The sequence below is a fragment of the Aulonocara stuartgranti genome (genome assembly GCF_965226115.1).
Source record: "Aulonocara stuartgranti genome assembly, chromosome: 23".
Classification (NCBI taxonomy): Eukaryota; Metazoa; Chordata; class Actinopteri; order Cichliformes; family Cichlidae; genus Aulonocara; species Aulonocara stuartgranti.
In genome coordinates, this window is record NC_138958.1 from 53,085,368 (window position 1) to 53,099,656 (window position 14,289).

The following is a 14,289-nucleotide window of genomic DNA, read 5'->3' on the forward strand; positions in this document are numbered from 1 at the left end:
TATCTGACACCCAAAGTTTTAATTTGATGTAAAATGAATAGAAGTCCATTACTGTATATAGTGACTATTAAGTCTAATATATACCCTAGTAAGCTATAGTACTTTTTCCTTTGGGAAGGTACCATCTGTGCAGTCTGCAGTTCTGTTGAAGAAAGATGTTGAATATATTTAATATTTCTTGAAAAATAATTGATTTCTGTGCATTTTTTTTCACACTGCATCAAATTAAGGTTGATTATGTTGATTAAGCATCATGAGGTGGAGCGTGAGGGGTGGTTCCCTATTTTTTATTTATTTATTTTTGTTGTTGCTGGGAGTTGGAACCCTATTAGTTAGGTTGCTTAATATTTATGCTAAGTACTCTTTAAAATACCAGAATAGGGAGGATGGTGTAGGTCTAAGTTTATTAGATTGATCAGTATTGCTGAACTATGAAATTTTTTTTTTTGCATACAGATATAACAGAATAGCTTTAGTGTAGTTGTTGTTTTAAACTTGAGTATGAACTTATACAAAATGCAGCAAGATATTTAAAAAACAGTTTTGTTGATTAAAACACACTATATCGGATTCATATCGGTATCGGCAGATATCCAAATTTATGATATCGGTATCGGACATAAAAAAGTGGTATCGTGCCATCTCTATTACAGACACGGCGTTTTGCAGTTTTGCATAATTTTAAGAAGTTTTAATTTGATTAGTGTTGAACGGCAGAAATGAGGCTCTGTTGTCGGAAGTAAAACAAAGCAGCGGCTGACAGCGCTGGTGCTCAGACTGGTGCGTAACGAGCAAGTGAATAATGCAGAGAGAGAGGTGCAGGAAGTGGTGTGGTGGAAGCAAAACAGCAAAAGTCAGAGTGAATCCATGACGATGTTTATGTGAAGCTTAGTTTGGATCTTCTTTGGCTGCTGGTTCAGTCAATATTGTTTGGAGAGAGATCAAACCTGCAGCTTCAGAATCAGCACAAAAACAGACGTGAACACAAAGCTCGACCCGCCGACACATCAGGATCAGCGAGCTGTCGGCTTTCAGCCCGGACCGTGTCCGTGCCGTCGGCGAGAAAGTCACATCTCACTGATCCTGATCCGTCAGCGGATCGAGCTTTGTGTTCACGTCTCTGTGCAGAGTCCGTGTTCCTGCTCTGATTCACTGTTTCAGCTGTTTGGTGGTTGTTGAAATTTTGTGAGGTTTCACCTGAGATTCTGGCGTTTCGGCCAAAATAAATTTATATTTAAAAATCGATTCAGGATTTTGATGAATCGATATCACGTTATCCAAGCCAGAATCTATTTTAATCGATAAATCGATCATCAAAACCCTGCCCTACTCCAGCACATAACAGCAGGGTGCAAGATGCCAGCAGGCAGGGCGTGCAGGGAGCATCATATCCAAGTGGCCGGCATAGTGTACAGGAACATCTGTGCCGAATGCAGCCTGGACGTCCCGAGGTCAAAATGAGAGACGACCCCAAGGGTGGTGGAGAATGACCGAGCTAAGATCCTGTGGGACTGTGTGCAGAGACTCCCAAACTAGGCGAGCGGCTCCAGCAGATCCCGGGAACAACATCGGAGATCTGTGTCCAGAAGAGCGCAGTCCTGGGAACAGCTGAGATACTGTGCAGGACCCTCAAGCTCCCGGGGCGAGCCGGGAATTTTATTTTTCATTCAAAAGCCAAATTATGTCAAAATGCCAATGAACAAAAAAAGGATATTTACCGTAATTGTCGGGCTATAAGCCGCTACTTTTTGCACCAGCTTTGAACCCTGCGGCTTTTAGTCAGGTGCGGCTTTTCTATGGATTGTCCATGATTTTTGTGATATCGTAAGACGATTTGTTTTGTTCCGGTGTTGTACGGCACTACGTTGCCTGGCGGAAGGATCGGGGTTCAAGAGTGGTATGTTGGTCACATGTCCGTCCGCCAGGCAACATAGTGCCGTACGAAGTAGCGCGAAAAACAAACTTCAAAGTAGCGCTACGCGTTCAGCGGGAGGCGTGGATGATGAGCGGCGATAAACTTGCGAAAAGCAAGTTATGCTCAACTCCACCGGTGGATTCTGACAGCGTGGAAAAGTTTGAAAACATCCACGATCACCAACGGATTTTGAAGGGCTGGACTGCTGCATGATGGAGAGGAGGACACCGCCACGGCCCTTCTGAGGGTGTTCGACTCTGACACTGACAACGAGGATTTCTTTGGTTTTGAAAGTGACAACGAAGGAAAGAAGCGGAGAGTGGATGACGAAGCCATCCTGAGCCTGTTCGTATCCGACACTGGAGGAGAGGACTTTGGTGGTTTTAGTGGCAGGAAGATGGTGGTGAATGACTGACTTTTCTTCTTGTTAAAGCCGTGTCGCTGCACCTGAGCCTAAAAGGTAGTCCGAATCTATTGTTCTGGTGTGCTGTAGGTTACTGTTATGTACTACATTTGTTACTCATTTATGAAGCACAGCACATGTGCAAATATGTATCCATAACTTGTTTTTCAAAATATTAATAAAAGGGGTGTGTCTCCAAACAGCCATCTCTTTCCTGACAATTCCCTTTGTGCATATTCTCTTACATATGATAAGTCAACATTGAAACACCTGCGGCTTTTGGTCAGGTGCGGCTAATGTATGTACAAAACAGGATTTTCCCCTGATTTTAGCTTGTGCGGCTAATATTCAGGTGCGCTTTGTAGTCCGGGAAATACGGTAATGAGAAGATTGTCATTCTACTAATCTACAGAAAATCATATACATATGTAGTATGTGTATATTGGCTTCAAACAACCAGTACATGTGTGTGTAACCGTGTAGGTCCTCAGTCATCCAGGTCATGTCGTCTAAGGAGCTTGGAAAGAAAGCAGCTGGACTCCTTTAAGTTGCTTGAAGACGTCTTTAGAACTGAAGAAGCTTGTCTTTGGAGTGCAGCATAGTCGTGTGTGAAGCTTGATCTTCACACAGGGTAAATGGATGTTGGACGCACTGCAGTCAGGCCTTTGCTGTTTTGAGGTGGATGACTTGCATTCTCAATCTGACCTAAATTCCTCAGCTGTGACAGCATCAGTTTCAGAGAAACTGCAGCTCCCACAGGCCCCACATCCAACCGTTTTATGGCTGCAACTTTTCACTGGGAACACAAGCAGGGTGTGACAAACTGTGTTATTATGTGCCTCGCTGCTCCGTGTGCAATGTCTTTAGAGGCAGCTGCCATTATGTAATTTGTGGGTAATGACTTGTCCAGGCCAAAAGAAGAATTGAGAGCTGGGAAAGCATTCAGTGGATGGATGGTAGAGGGCGCGTACACACACAGACACACACACAATCATCAGCTGTGGACAAAGACTGCACTGTCTGCACCAGAATGGTGACCCCTCACATGTTCGTTCATAGGTTTAAGTGACTCGGGTGAGCGCGAGCCTTTTAGCTCCTGCCTCTGTTACCTGTTCCTTGCATCATGATCCTGAATTGTGATTGTGTGTCAGTGTGTGTCTGTAGCTTCAGATGAGCAGGCTGGGCTGACGTTTCTGTCTTTCCACAGGTATCCACCTTTCTTTGATGACAATCCATTTGGAATCTATCAGAAGATTCTGGCTGCAAAACTGGAATTCCCACGTCATCTGGATTTCTATGTCAAGTAAGATGTGGGCATCATGCAGGGGATCAGACACACAACCCAGCAATCGGTCTGCCAATGTTGGTCTTTATCGTTAACCACAGGAGTGGCTGTGAATGTTATTTAGGTAGAACAGGCCATCTAGTTGGAAGGTTGGCTGTTTCATTCCTTGTCAGTATGTCGAGGTGTCCTGTGATGCTTCTGTCAGAGTGAAAGCAGAAAGAAACACTGCATGAATGTGTTTACAGTGGAAAACATCTGTACAGTGAGACTTTGCTAAGAACACAGACATTGTGGAAACAATTGTAATTTATGAAACACTAGAAACTGGAGTAGGTTGTGATTGCTGACAGTAAACCCATCAAACGCTGTGACTCCTGGAGCAGAAGTGTTCATCGCTCAGGAGGGCTCGTTTCATTTAAACTTTAGAAATGTCTTTAAACTTTATTGTAACATAGAAACATGTTGACTCGTTGTGTGTACCTTAGGAATTGTCGTGCACAGTCGTGCTCCAGTGAACGCATCGGGAGCAACCCCGGGTTAGCATCCTTCCCTTTGGCACGCAGACTGGAGCTGCCACAGGTCGACTCACACCCGCTCTGATTAGAAGGCCACCTCCTCCACCTCCTGACCCACAACCACCCCAATATGTACTTCAGTACTTATTGGATATGCAGATATATGCATGATGGTGGTACAGCTGCTCAAAAAAGGCCTGCAGGTGGACCTGTTTGCAGGATGTGGCCAGTCGTATCCCAACTGAGGCTGACTGACACACTAACATGACTCAGTGTAAAACTTCAAACGGCTGTTGGGGCCGTTTCCTGAGGGTCCCTGTGGTTAAAGAGGCACTTTGGGTGGATCTGCAGTCACTGATGACACACCTGGCCTTTTTAGACTGGTTCCCCACCCAGTGCACAACACCCATCACAACAGCCTGAGGAGTAGGAATGATTACAGGCACTCTGGGTGGGAGTGTGTGTCACTAAGTTCTAATGCAGTGACTGTGGAGAGGTCACAGCTTCCACTGATAATTCAGCAAAGTCACAGCTTCCCACTCTTAAGCCATCTATCTAGCAGCCAACAGAGGAAGGGATTTTTAATATTCCCACAATTATGAATATCTTTCTTACACAGTCCACACCACAGTGTCCCATCCATCAAACTGTGACAGGCCGCACAGAGGGACACCCGCCGTCTCTCCAGCAGCTGCTGTTGAATGTAGACAAGCAGACAGACTGGAGAAATGTCCCAGCGCAAGAGGAAACGAGTATTATGAGCTGCTACCTTAGGACTTGTTAGGAGCTCATTGATCGGACCTGAAGGATTCTCCTCTACCTCAGTGTCTTCGCTCACAGTTCCCATTAAAGTTCGTTCTAACTACATGAATTATTGGATATACAGTGGAACCCCGACTTACGAAAAATTCAAGTTACGAAGGCGCTGAACGGCAATATTTCTGCCCGTGTTACGAAATCCGCTGGCTCTGATTGGCTGAGCCCACAATGCCTTCCGAATCATGTGACAACCCCTTGGCTTTCGTACTTGCGCTTCGCTGTTAGCTATTAGCCTATAGCCTATCGTTCACTCAAAAGGCGCGATGGGTGCTTCGACTTACGAAAGACCCTCGGGAACAAATTAAGTTCGTCAGTCGGGGTTCCGCTGTTTTGACGTTTTCCTGTAAAACGTCCTCTTGGAGTGACTTTGAACAGCCATTGTCTGTGTGAATGCTTACATGGAAACGCAGAAACAGTCTAAAGTGTCTTTAATTGTTTTCCTTTTGGAAGTCCACGATGCCATAAGTATTCCCATTAAATCAAAATATTTCTTTGTTAAGTGTCATTCCCACAGTTCAGACACAGTGTGACTCAGTCACAAATGAGAAATAGTCGACTTGTCAGCATCCAGCTGTCGTAATTATCAGCCTGCTAGCAGATGGTTGGATCTGAGATATGTTAGCTTTCTGTTCATCGGCAGGTATCGCGCTTTAAATGGACTGATTCTTATAGAGCGCTTCTCTACTCTCCCGGAGTGCTCAAAGCGCTCTATGCAACACGCCACATTCACCCAGTCACACCACCGCTATACTGAGTGCTTTCTAACCACACTCACACTCCGATGGATGCATCGGAGAGCAGCTTGGGGTTGGTATCTTGTCCAAGGATACTTGGCATGCAGACTGGAGGAGCCTGGGATCGAACCTCCAACCTTCCGATCAGTAGGTGACCTGCTCCGCCTCCTGAGCTACAGCCACCTGTGAGAGAAAACCTGTGGATGTTTATATCACATGTTCTGATTTATAGTCTGATGAAGGTGTTGCTGAAAAATGTTCTCAGTTGCTTCAGTTGGAGATTGTCAGATGGACACACCTCACTTTGTCACCTGTAATAGGCCGTCAGTCACCCTTTAATGAGGAGATATTTGTCATTGTGACAGCGCTGGAAAGACATGAGTGGTTGTGTCCCACAGAGACAGTGCTGTACAACTATACTGTGAAGCTGTGGATTCACTGACTTTTCCTTTGTCTCCTCAGAGACCTCATAAAGAAGTTTCTCGTGATTGACCGAGCCAGACGGCTAGGCAACATGAAGGTGAGTTAGTTTGATTTGCTGCCTCCTGTAACCACGTGGTACCGTATGTCTTACTCTGAGTAGGCAGTTGATGACTAGCACAAGCCCGTGGTCCGGCTGGAGCACCGTAATCCTGAAGAAATAGACTTATGCAGAAGGGTTTTTGGAGTTATTGTGGTTTTTCAGTACATGTGTAATACGTCTGAATTATAATGTAAATATTCTCCAGTGAGAGCAGCCGCTTCACTCTTCTGAAGAACGTCAAGTTGGAGACATTTATTTCAGACAGAAGTATGGAGAGTTCTGAGGACAAAGACAGAGTTTCAAACATACGTAGGTTTGATGTGTAGGTATGAAACGCTCCATAGACCAACAATCATTTGAAATTCTTTTTTTTCTTATACTACACGAGTGTTAATAGAGGGCGGCTCTTTTTTATGCTCACAGATTTTAAAACAGATGGATGCAATTTACAGTTATGGTTTTAAAAGCCATTCTGCTTAATGAGCGCCAGCTCGTTTCAGAGAAATGTCCAGTTTGTTACAGTCAGTTACCCAGGATTTTATTACTGTGCATTTGAGCTGCTGCATTGATGACTTATTTGAAATTGGTCACTCTCCGTTGGGTGACCAGACTTCCCGCTCTCTCTTGGATGTTTTTTCTGTTCCTTTGTTTGGGATTTTTCCAGCTCACAACAACGTCCAGGAAGTTCTGGAGTAATCTACTCCAGTTTTAGCCGTGTGTTCGTTTAGTTGATCTTCTTTCTGATTTGATGTCCTTCCCATTCCTCACAGCTGTTTCATTATTGATGGTTCTGGTGGATCCCACTCTGAGACTGGCATGTTTTAATAAATCTCACCATGTGGCAGAAGTGTGTCTGCGTCTTATGACAACAGGAGGTCATGTGACGCATTCATTAGACCTGTTCAACTGCTTGTTAACAGAAATGTCTAATCAGTCAATCAGCTGACTGCAGCCCATGTAGGGGTTGTTTAGATGACCTACTGAAGTTGAAAGAAACATTTAAGAAGCGAAGTGACTTAGTGACTTTGGATGTGGCAGGGTTGTCAGAGCCAGATGGACTTACACCCAGGAAAGTGGTTGGTGCTGCTTTCAAGCTGCATCTAGTAGTTCAAACAAGTGGATTTTCCTTCTGACTTCATTTAGTTGGTTTGATTCTTGGACGTTGCGTGCAAGAGATGTAAACCCTCATGATCAACAGCGTGCTAGTTGTAAGGACGATGTAAAAGCTTGGATACGAGCTCGAGTTCCTCAAACCTGGTCGTCTGCTGTGCTCCTGAACTGTTAGCCTGTAAATGAGTGACCTTTGGGTTTCTCATTAACTTCTAAAAGCTTAAGAACTCATGAGTTCAAGTCGGGGTGTTGAGGCATTCATATGTCCGTAACAAATTTGAATACCAACAATAGTTTTTAATAACCTGACCACGACCAATTAAGCCTTCGCAGCAGCCACGATGAAGAACATGAACACAGCAGAAGAATATGTTCCTCCTCTTTTCTAATGAGTCCTTGATAGAATTACAGGCTGTATTGTGTCCAAGTTTAGTAGCAGGGTTCGTACGGGTGCTTGAAATCCTTGAAAATGCTTGAATTTTAGTGTTGTCTTTTCAAGGTTTGAAAAGTGCTTGAATTTCAGATGTGGTGCTTAAAAGTGCTTGAAAGTGTATATACAAACTATATAGTTGTATGTATAGTTTTCAGGGTTTTTATCGGTTTCCAGCGTTATTTTGTTATCGTTTTTATCGTTAACTCGGTTTTCCTGGGTCTTTTCACGTGTGTTATGAAGAAAGCTTCTTTTTTTCGGTACCGGTACTACTTTTATTTTGTTGTATTTATCCGCGACACCTTAAAGGCTGGTCCATGAAAATATTGTTGGGCATAAACCGGTCCGTGGCGCAAAAAAGGTTGGAGACCGCTGCGCTAACATACCTGTTGGTCGCTGTTTTAATGAGTGTTTGATGGAAAACGACAGTCGCATGATAGGTGAGTCCTAGTAAATCATTTTCCAGTACGTGTACGTTACACATGCTATTTTTTAAAATTATGATTATTATTTTGCTAACTGTCAAACTCGCTGGGGAAATGATTGAAATGCACTGAGTGTGACGCAGTATGGCAGCGCAGTGCAGATCTCCACTCAAACTGAAGTGTGTCAGTGAACATCAGTGAAGTCAGTGTGACACTGTGAGCTGCTCTCAGTGAAACAGCTGCCTCTCTGAGCTCTGTGATTAACGCCACATAATTCCACACATGATGATATTGACTGTGGCTGCCAGTATTCCTCAGCCTCATCGCTCATTAACAGAACGCAGATTTTGATGTTGGGAGGTTGAACAGTGCACTAGAATAATGACACACTGAGAGTTTTTCTTTCAAAGAAACTGATGAACTACTTTTGTCCAAAAAATGATACGTTTGTCAAGTAAACATTAAAGTCCCCAATAATCCTGGTCAATGATGGATAAACTTTTTTCTTATATTTTTGCTACTGATTTGACAATTTTGTTCTTGAACAATGTTTTCAAATTAAAAGCCTCACAATGTGTTTTTACATCCATCTTAAGTTGACAAATTGAGCTGTGCGATATTAAAAACCAGTCTTAAGCTCAGGGACAAATCAAATGCTGATTACCTGCTCCTGCTCTTTGTTGAGTCGAGACATCAGCCGACACTGCCGACCAGCTGTAGCCTCGTCTGGGTCAGTGCACTCGCACGGCTTCACCTCACTCACGCAGACACATGCGCTGAGGAAGTCAAGTAGATCAAATTTCAGTTGAGTGCAGTCTGCACAGAGCAGCAGCAGGAGCTCTGATTGGTCAAATGTGGCATATTAGTGGGAGATGAGTATTGTTCCTGGCCTATCAGAGTTCCTGCTGGTGCACTTTTGGAGTTTATTTCAATTTTCTGATCCAAAAAACCCCATGGGTGATGGTGTGTTTTTCTGAAAAAAAAGAGAAATAAATGAGGTTCTGCTGGAGGTTTGTTTCTGTAATCATGACCTCGGTGTAGACTTGGCTGTAGCTCAGGTAGAGCCAGTCACCTGCTAATCGGACATTTGGTGGGTCGACCCCAGTTTGTTCCAGTCTACGTGCCGAATATTATCTCCGAGCAAGATGGTAACCCCGAGTTGCTGCGATGCCTCCAGTGGAGTGTGAATGTTGGACTGAAGGAGCGTGGAAAAAAGTGATTGTGTGAATGGATGAATAAGGCAAGTTGTATAAAGCGCTTTGACTGCTCACAGTAGAAAAGTGCCGCTGATTTACCGTTTCCCTTTGACAATGTGTAGTCCTATGTTTTCATTTCAAAACTTTAATAATGCCCGACTTTATCTGAATATTGAATGTGTGGATTAATAATAACGTCATCCTTTTGTGATTGTAGTGCACTTCAAAACTCTATAAAGATTTAAAAATCAGGAGCCATGAATGTGAGACGTTTCCCCAGGAAATTCCATCATTTGTAATAAAGTAACTGTAACATTTTACTTTGTTACAACTGCTGGAATTTCCTGGGTGCAACAAAATGTTACAGTTACTGTAGAATAGATTAGAATGCCTTTGTTGTCACTATACAGTTGTACAATGAGATACAGAGCATCTCCTGTATCGGGGCGAGGTTGGTTTAGCATTTTTCTGTCATCATTATTTAAACATTGCACTTTGCATTTACTCTGGTTTTCTTTGAACAATATTTCAGGCGACTGAACATTAAAGAGTGACAAATATACAAAAAACTGTGAAGTGAGGAAAGGGGGCAAATACATATTCCCAACACTGTGTGTACATACACATCGTGCTGTCTGTTTCAGAATGGAGCCGACGACGTGAAAAAGCACCGATGGTTTAAAACTATTGACTGGGAGGCCGTTCCTCTGAGGAAACTAAAGGTGGGTTTGATTCGGTGTATTTTTCACCTGTTCAGCTACATTCACATCAGGATGGTAAAAAATCTGCTTACATTTTGGACATTAGAATCATTTTCACAATTTTGCTTTTGTGCACGAGTACACCGATGGTTTCGAATGATGCAATAATGCTGTGATTGAATTGTAGACTTTCATTTAAGGACTTTCACATTGCAGACATTCCTGTTTTCTTCAGTTTCTACAGGTGCATAGAGTAATTGGACGTTTTTGCTCTATTTCTTAATTATTCAATAGCGAATGCTTTGATGATGATGATGTCTTTGCATTTGCAAACTGTTTGCAATCCAAAGAGATCTCGGTGGAAAAACCAAAGCTACGGGACACATGGTGAAAACTGCTCGATCGACTGTCGGGTTCGGTGTTTACAGACGAAATGCTGTGGTGAGCTCAGTAACTACAGAATTCAGGGAAAACCCACGCAAAGAGAAAAAATCTTGGCTCAGTTGGCTGAGTGGAGAAGAATGTGGCAATATTCAATCGAGAGGTGGCTTCAGGAATGTAAATGCAGAGGATTTCAGTCACGAGGAAACGATAGGAAACAATCCAGCTCTACAGCCTCTGTGTGGCTTCAAGGGACGACACGTCGGAATGAAATGAATAACCCTTTGAACTGAATTTAAGTCTGTGTGTTATCGCGATCTATTTTTGTAGTGCAGAATAGAGAACTGTGTCCCTGTCCGGATGTTTATGGATCAAACTTTGGATGAATTAAGAACACTGCCTGTATGTGAATACTCACTAGCATTGCCCTGCAGGTCCACACCTCCATTTAACACGTTCCTCCTCCTTGTTTCCAGCCTCCTATAGTTCCTAAGGTTTCCCATGAGGGCGACACCTCCAACTTTGATGTTTACCCAGAGGACGACTGGAAAAAAGACCCCCCCGTGGCCGAGAAAGACTTGGAGGTCTTCAAAAACTTCTGATCCCTCAGCCGTGTCTATTTATTAATCGATTGATTTATGTGGATAACTAACAACACACATTGTAAAACTACTATTGCAGGTACTCTGTTGGAGAAAACACTTATTTATCAAATTGGGGGATTTGCATCTTATCTGTAATAATGAACTTCCAAAGGACAGATGCTGTGACGTGTATGTATGAAACTAAAGACATGGTTAGCTTTTTATACTTTTATTTATCTGCTACTTTGAGTTTATTTTATTTTTTGTTTTTATTCTCTGAGCCATTCATATGCAAAAATATCTGGTTCATCTGAAACCAAAAGACTGTTACTTTCTGGGTATAAAACAGAAAAAAAATCAGGTCCTTTTATATAGTCGTGTTTTATAGTTTCTCTCTTTTTAAAATGTTCATGTAGTCATGTTCAATGTGACTGCAGACTGGTACTGTAACAGTCTTCTGATCAGCAGTCATTAATGACTTATTCTATATGTAGTCAGACACTTGGACAGGAAACCAGTAGCACTTGTAAAGAAAGTGCCTTACATCACTGTTTGATGTCTCGCAGCTACACATTTGAATTCTGTGCTGTGTCAATGGAGTTCAAAGTATAGTGGACGTGGAACGTGAGGTGCTGTTGGAGACAACATACCACTGAACTGTTGTCACATCTAATAATGTAAAGCTGTGTAACATCTCTGCGTTAGGTCTCCACAGCCCAAGGTTTTTGCCATGACTGTAGAGCCACAGCTGCTCTGCAGGCGCTTTGCTGCACCTCACTCATTTTCATTCTTGTTGTCGTATTTTATTTAAAGCCAAGGATGTTATGTAAGAGCCTCATTTAGTGCATCACAGTACAGAGTGAATGTGCAGTTGGTAGGGATACGAATCTAAATTCTCTAGAAGAACCAGTTCCCAGTTATAGTTAGTCTGCCTGCCCATCAACCCTGCTTATCCCCTTGCATTTGCACTACAGTCAGCCGATTTCAGTTCATGCGCCGATGAGGTGGCACAGTTATCTTTATTGCACAAAACCGTGAGAGTGCAGTGGTACAAAGGAAAGTGTGTCAGGACAGAAACAGCTGTTAATGATGTCGCTAACACAACAGCTCTTTGGAGGCGCTTACACAGACAGCACAGCGTGCTAACGCTAAGCTAGCCAAGAACCCAGAGTTAAATGAAAGCATCGTGAATCTGACGCCAGCCCAGCGGTCAGAGCCTGAACATTGACCGGCATCGAAGCCAGCGATGAAGCCTTCATCTCTACCTGTTCATGTTTCTAAAGTAGAGGCACCGTGGCGATCGCTTAAAGTCTCTGTGCTGGTTTTCATCTTTGCTTCGTGTTCATACCTAAATACTAAGACAAGGATCCCATGCGTGTCCTCGTCAGGACAGGGATTTGTGTCGGTGTGTGCTGGGACTGTAGCCTCATGTTATTAAATGCTTATAAGATGATAGTTTCAGGTCACAAAGGACTTTCTCCTGGGAACAGTAAACTAAAGCACTTCATTGCTTTTAAGAACGGTGTTCTGACTAATATATTTTTGAGTAATGACCCCAGCACTGATCGCACAGCATGCAATTACTCTGAACGACTATAATGTTGTTGATGTGCTGCTTAGTGAAGGTGATGACTCTAAAAGCGGAGCCAGTGAAAATCAATCGGTGATATTGATCTTATCAGTTCCCATTCTTAGCATTCGTACAGTCAGTATTCATTAGCATTTCTGTGAACTGTTGCTTGCTGAATATCACAACCATATCAACCTTCCAAAATAAACCTTGTTTATCACGGGTTTTGTGCCTCATGCTTCATTATGAGTTGGATCCATCTCATTCTAACTAAAATCAGCACAGCTTTCTTCCCTGCCTCCAGTGCACATCCATAAAAGGATGGGTGGATGGGGTTGGTGAAGAAGCTGAACCCTACCGAACACCTCCAGGATGAACTAGAAGGGATGTTGAACTCTTGTCAAACATCACTGGCTGACTTCAGAAGTGCTGACTCCACTTTGAAAGTTGACCTTTTAGGCTGTTGTGAAAAAAACGTTGAAAGTAGCAGGAGCAACCTGATGGAAGCCATGATGTTTGTTCAGATGGATACGATGATAGAAGGGTTGTATTTTATTATCCACCGTCCGCAGGATGACATAAGAGTATTTTCCTTTTTTCATTCGTCCCTTGTGTCTGTATCCTGTTTTGTAAACACTGGAATTATTTTTTCCTAATTCGCTGTGCAGATGTTGCTCTGAACACAACCTTACTGGACCTTTGAAACATCCTAGCCTATCAATGCCTTTGACTGGAATTTGTTTTTGATACTTGGCTCCAGCATCAATTCGTCTAAAACACTCTGGGTGGACTGTGTCTCGCTGCAGAAACAATCACCCAATGTCCTTATTACACAGGTTTTCCTCATCCATTTATTTGGATCTAGCTGCAGCCACACTGTCCATAAACAAGTTTTTTTTTCTGATTGCTGTTTTTGTTTTTACAACTCAAATTGTTCCAGAGCTTGTGGCACACCCTGAAGACATTTTAAAAACACGTTTTAAAGGTGAAAAGTAGCTCCTGTGAAATGAGTTAGCGACAGTCATTTGTCAGATAAGGCCAAGATACCCCCTCATGTCCACGTAGGTCTGCAAAAGTCCAGACAGCTAGAAGGATACCAGAATAGTGGAGCTGTTGGCGAGCCATGTATCTCATGATGGTAAGCTTTTCTCGTTGCACTTTTGTGTTATACGGACAAACAAAGCTGCTTTTCTGTCGCAACAGCGACGTTATGTGGTTCAGGACCTTACAGAAGTAGACGAAAGTCCGCTCTTCAAGCTCGCAGATGACTTATTCATTGTTTATCAGTCCAATGTCAGTTGCAGTGGACTCCAGACATTGCAACTCTAAATTAGATAAACTGATAAGAAAATGATTGGATCCAAGTGTCTCGAGCACCTGAGACCTGCTGTCAGGCAGAGAGCACCTGTCCCCTGCATCACCTGTCCCCTGCGTCACCTGTCCCCTGCGTCACCTGTCCCCTGCGTCACCTGTCCCCTGCGTCACCTGTCCCCTGCGTCACCTGTCCCCTGCAGTTATAAAATGACATGTTTGCTTACATTTATTTATTTAAAATAAATGAGAAATTCTCATTCCTGTGAATAAGTCCTCAAGAGAAGTGGAAACATCAGAGATTTAACTTCAGTGAACTGAAATCTAACTTTAGATCCTTCAGACTCAGGTCACTGCATCTGTAAGACTGCACATAGATCTACTGAA

General features: G+C 43.1%; 1 protein-coding gene across 1 annotated transcript in view; it reads left to right on the forward strand.

The window, feature by feature from the left end:
- The window catches only part of prkx (protein kinase X-linked), a 36,173-nt gene extending 23,357 nt beyond the window's left edge, over positions 1-12,816 (forward strand). Inside the window, exons 5-8 of the mRNA XM_082523486.1 lie at positions 3,526-3,621; positions 6,134-6,191; positions 10,000-10,077; positions 10,914-12,816. Coding sequence (XP_082379612.1) covers positions 3,526-3,621; positions 6,134-6,191; positions 10,000-10,077; positions 10,914-11,039 — 358 coding nt within the window. The 3' untranslated portion in view covers positions 11,040-12,816. The remainder of the gene's footprint in view (positions 1-3,525; positions 3,622-6,133; positions 6,192-9,999; positions 10,078-10,913) is intronic.
- The last annotated feature ends 1,473 nt before the right edge of the window (positions 12,817-14,289 follow it).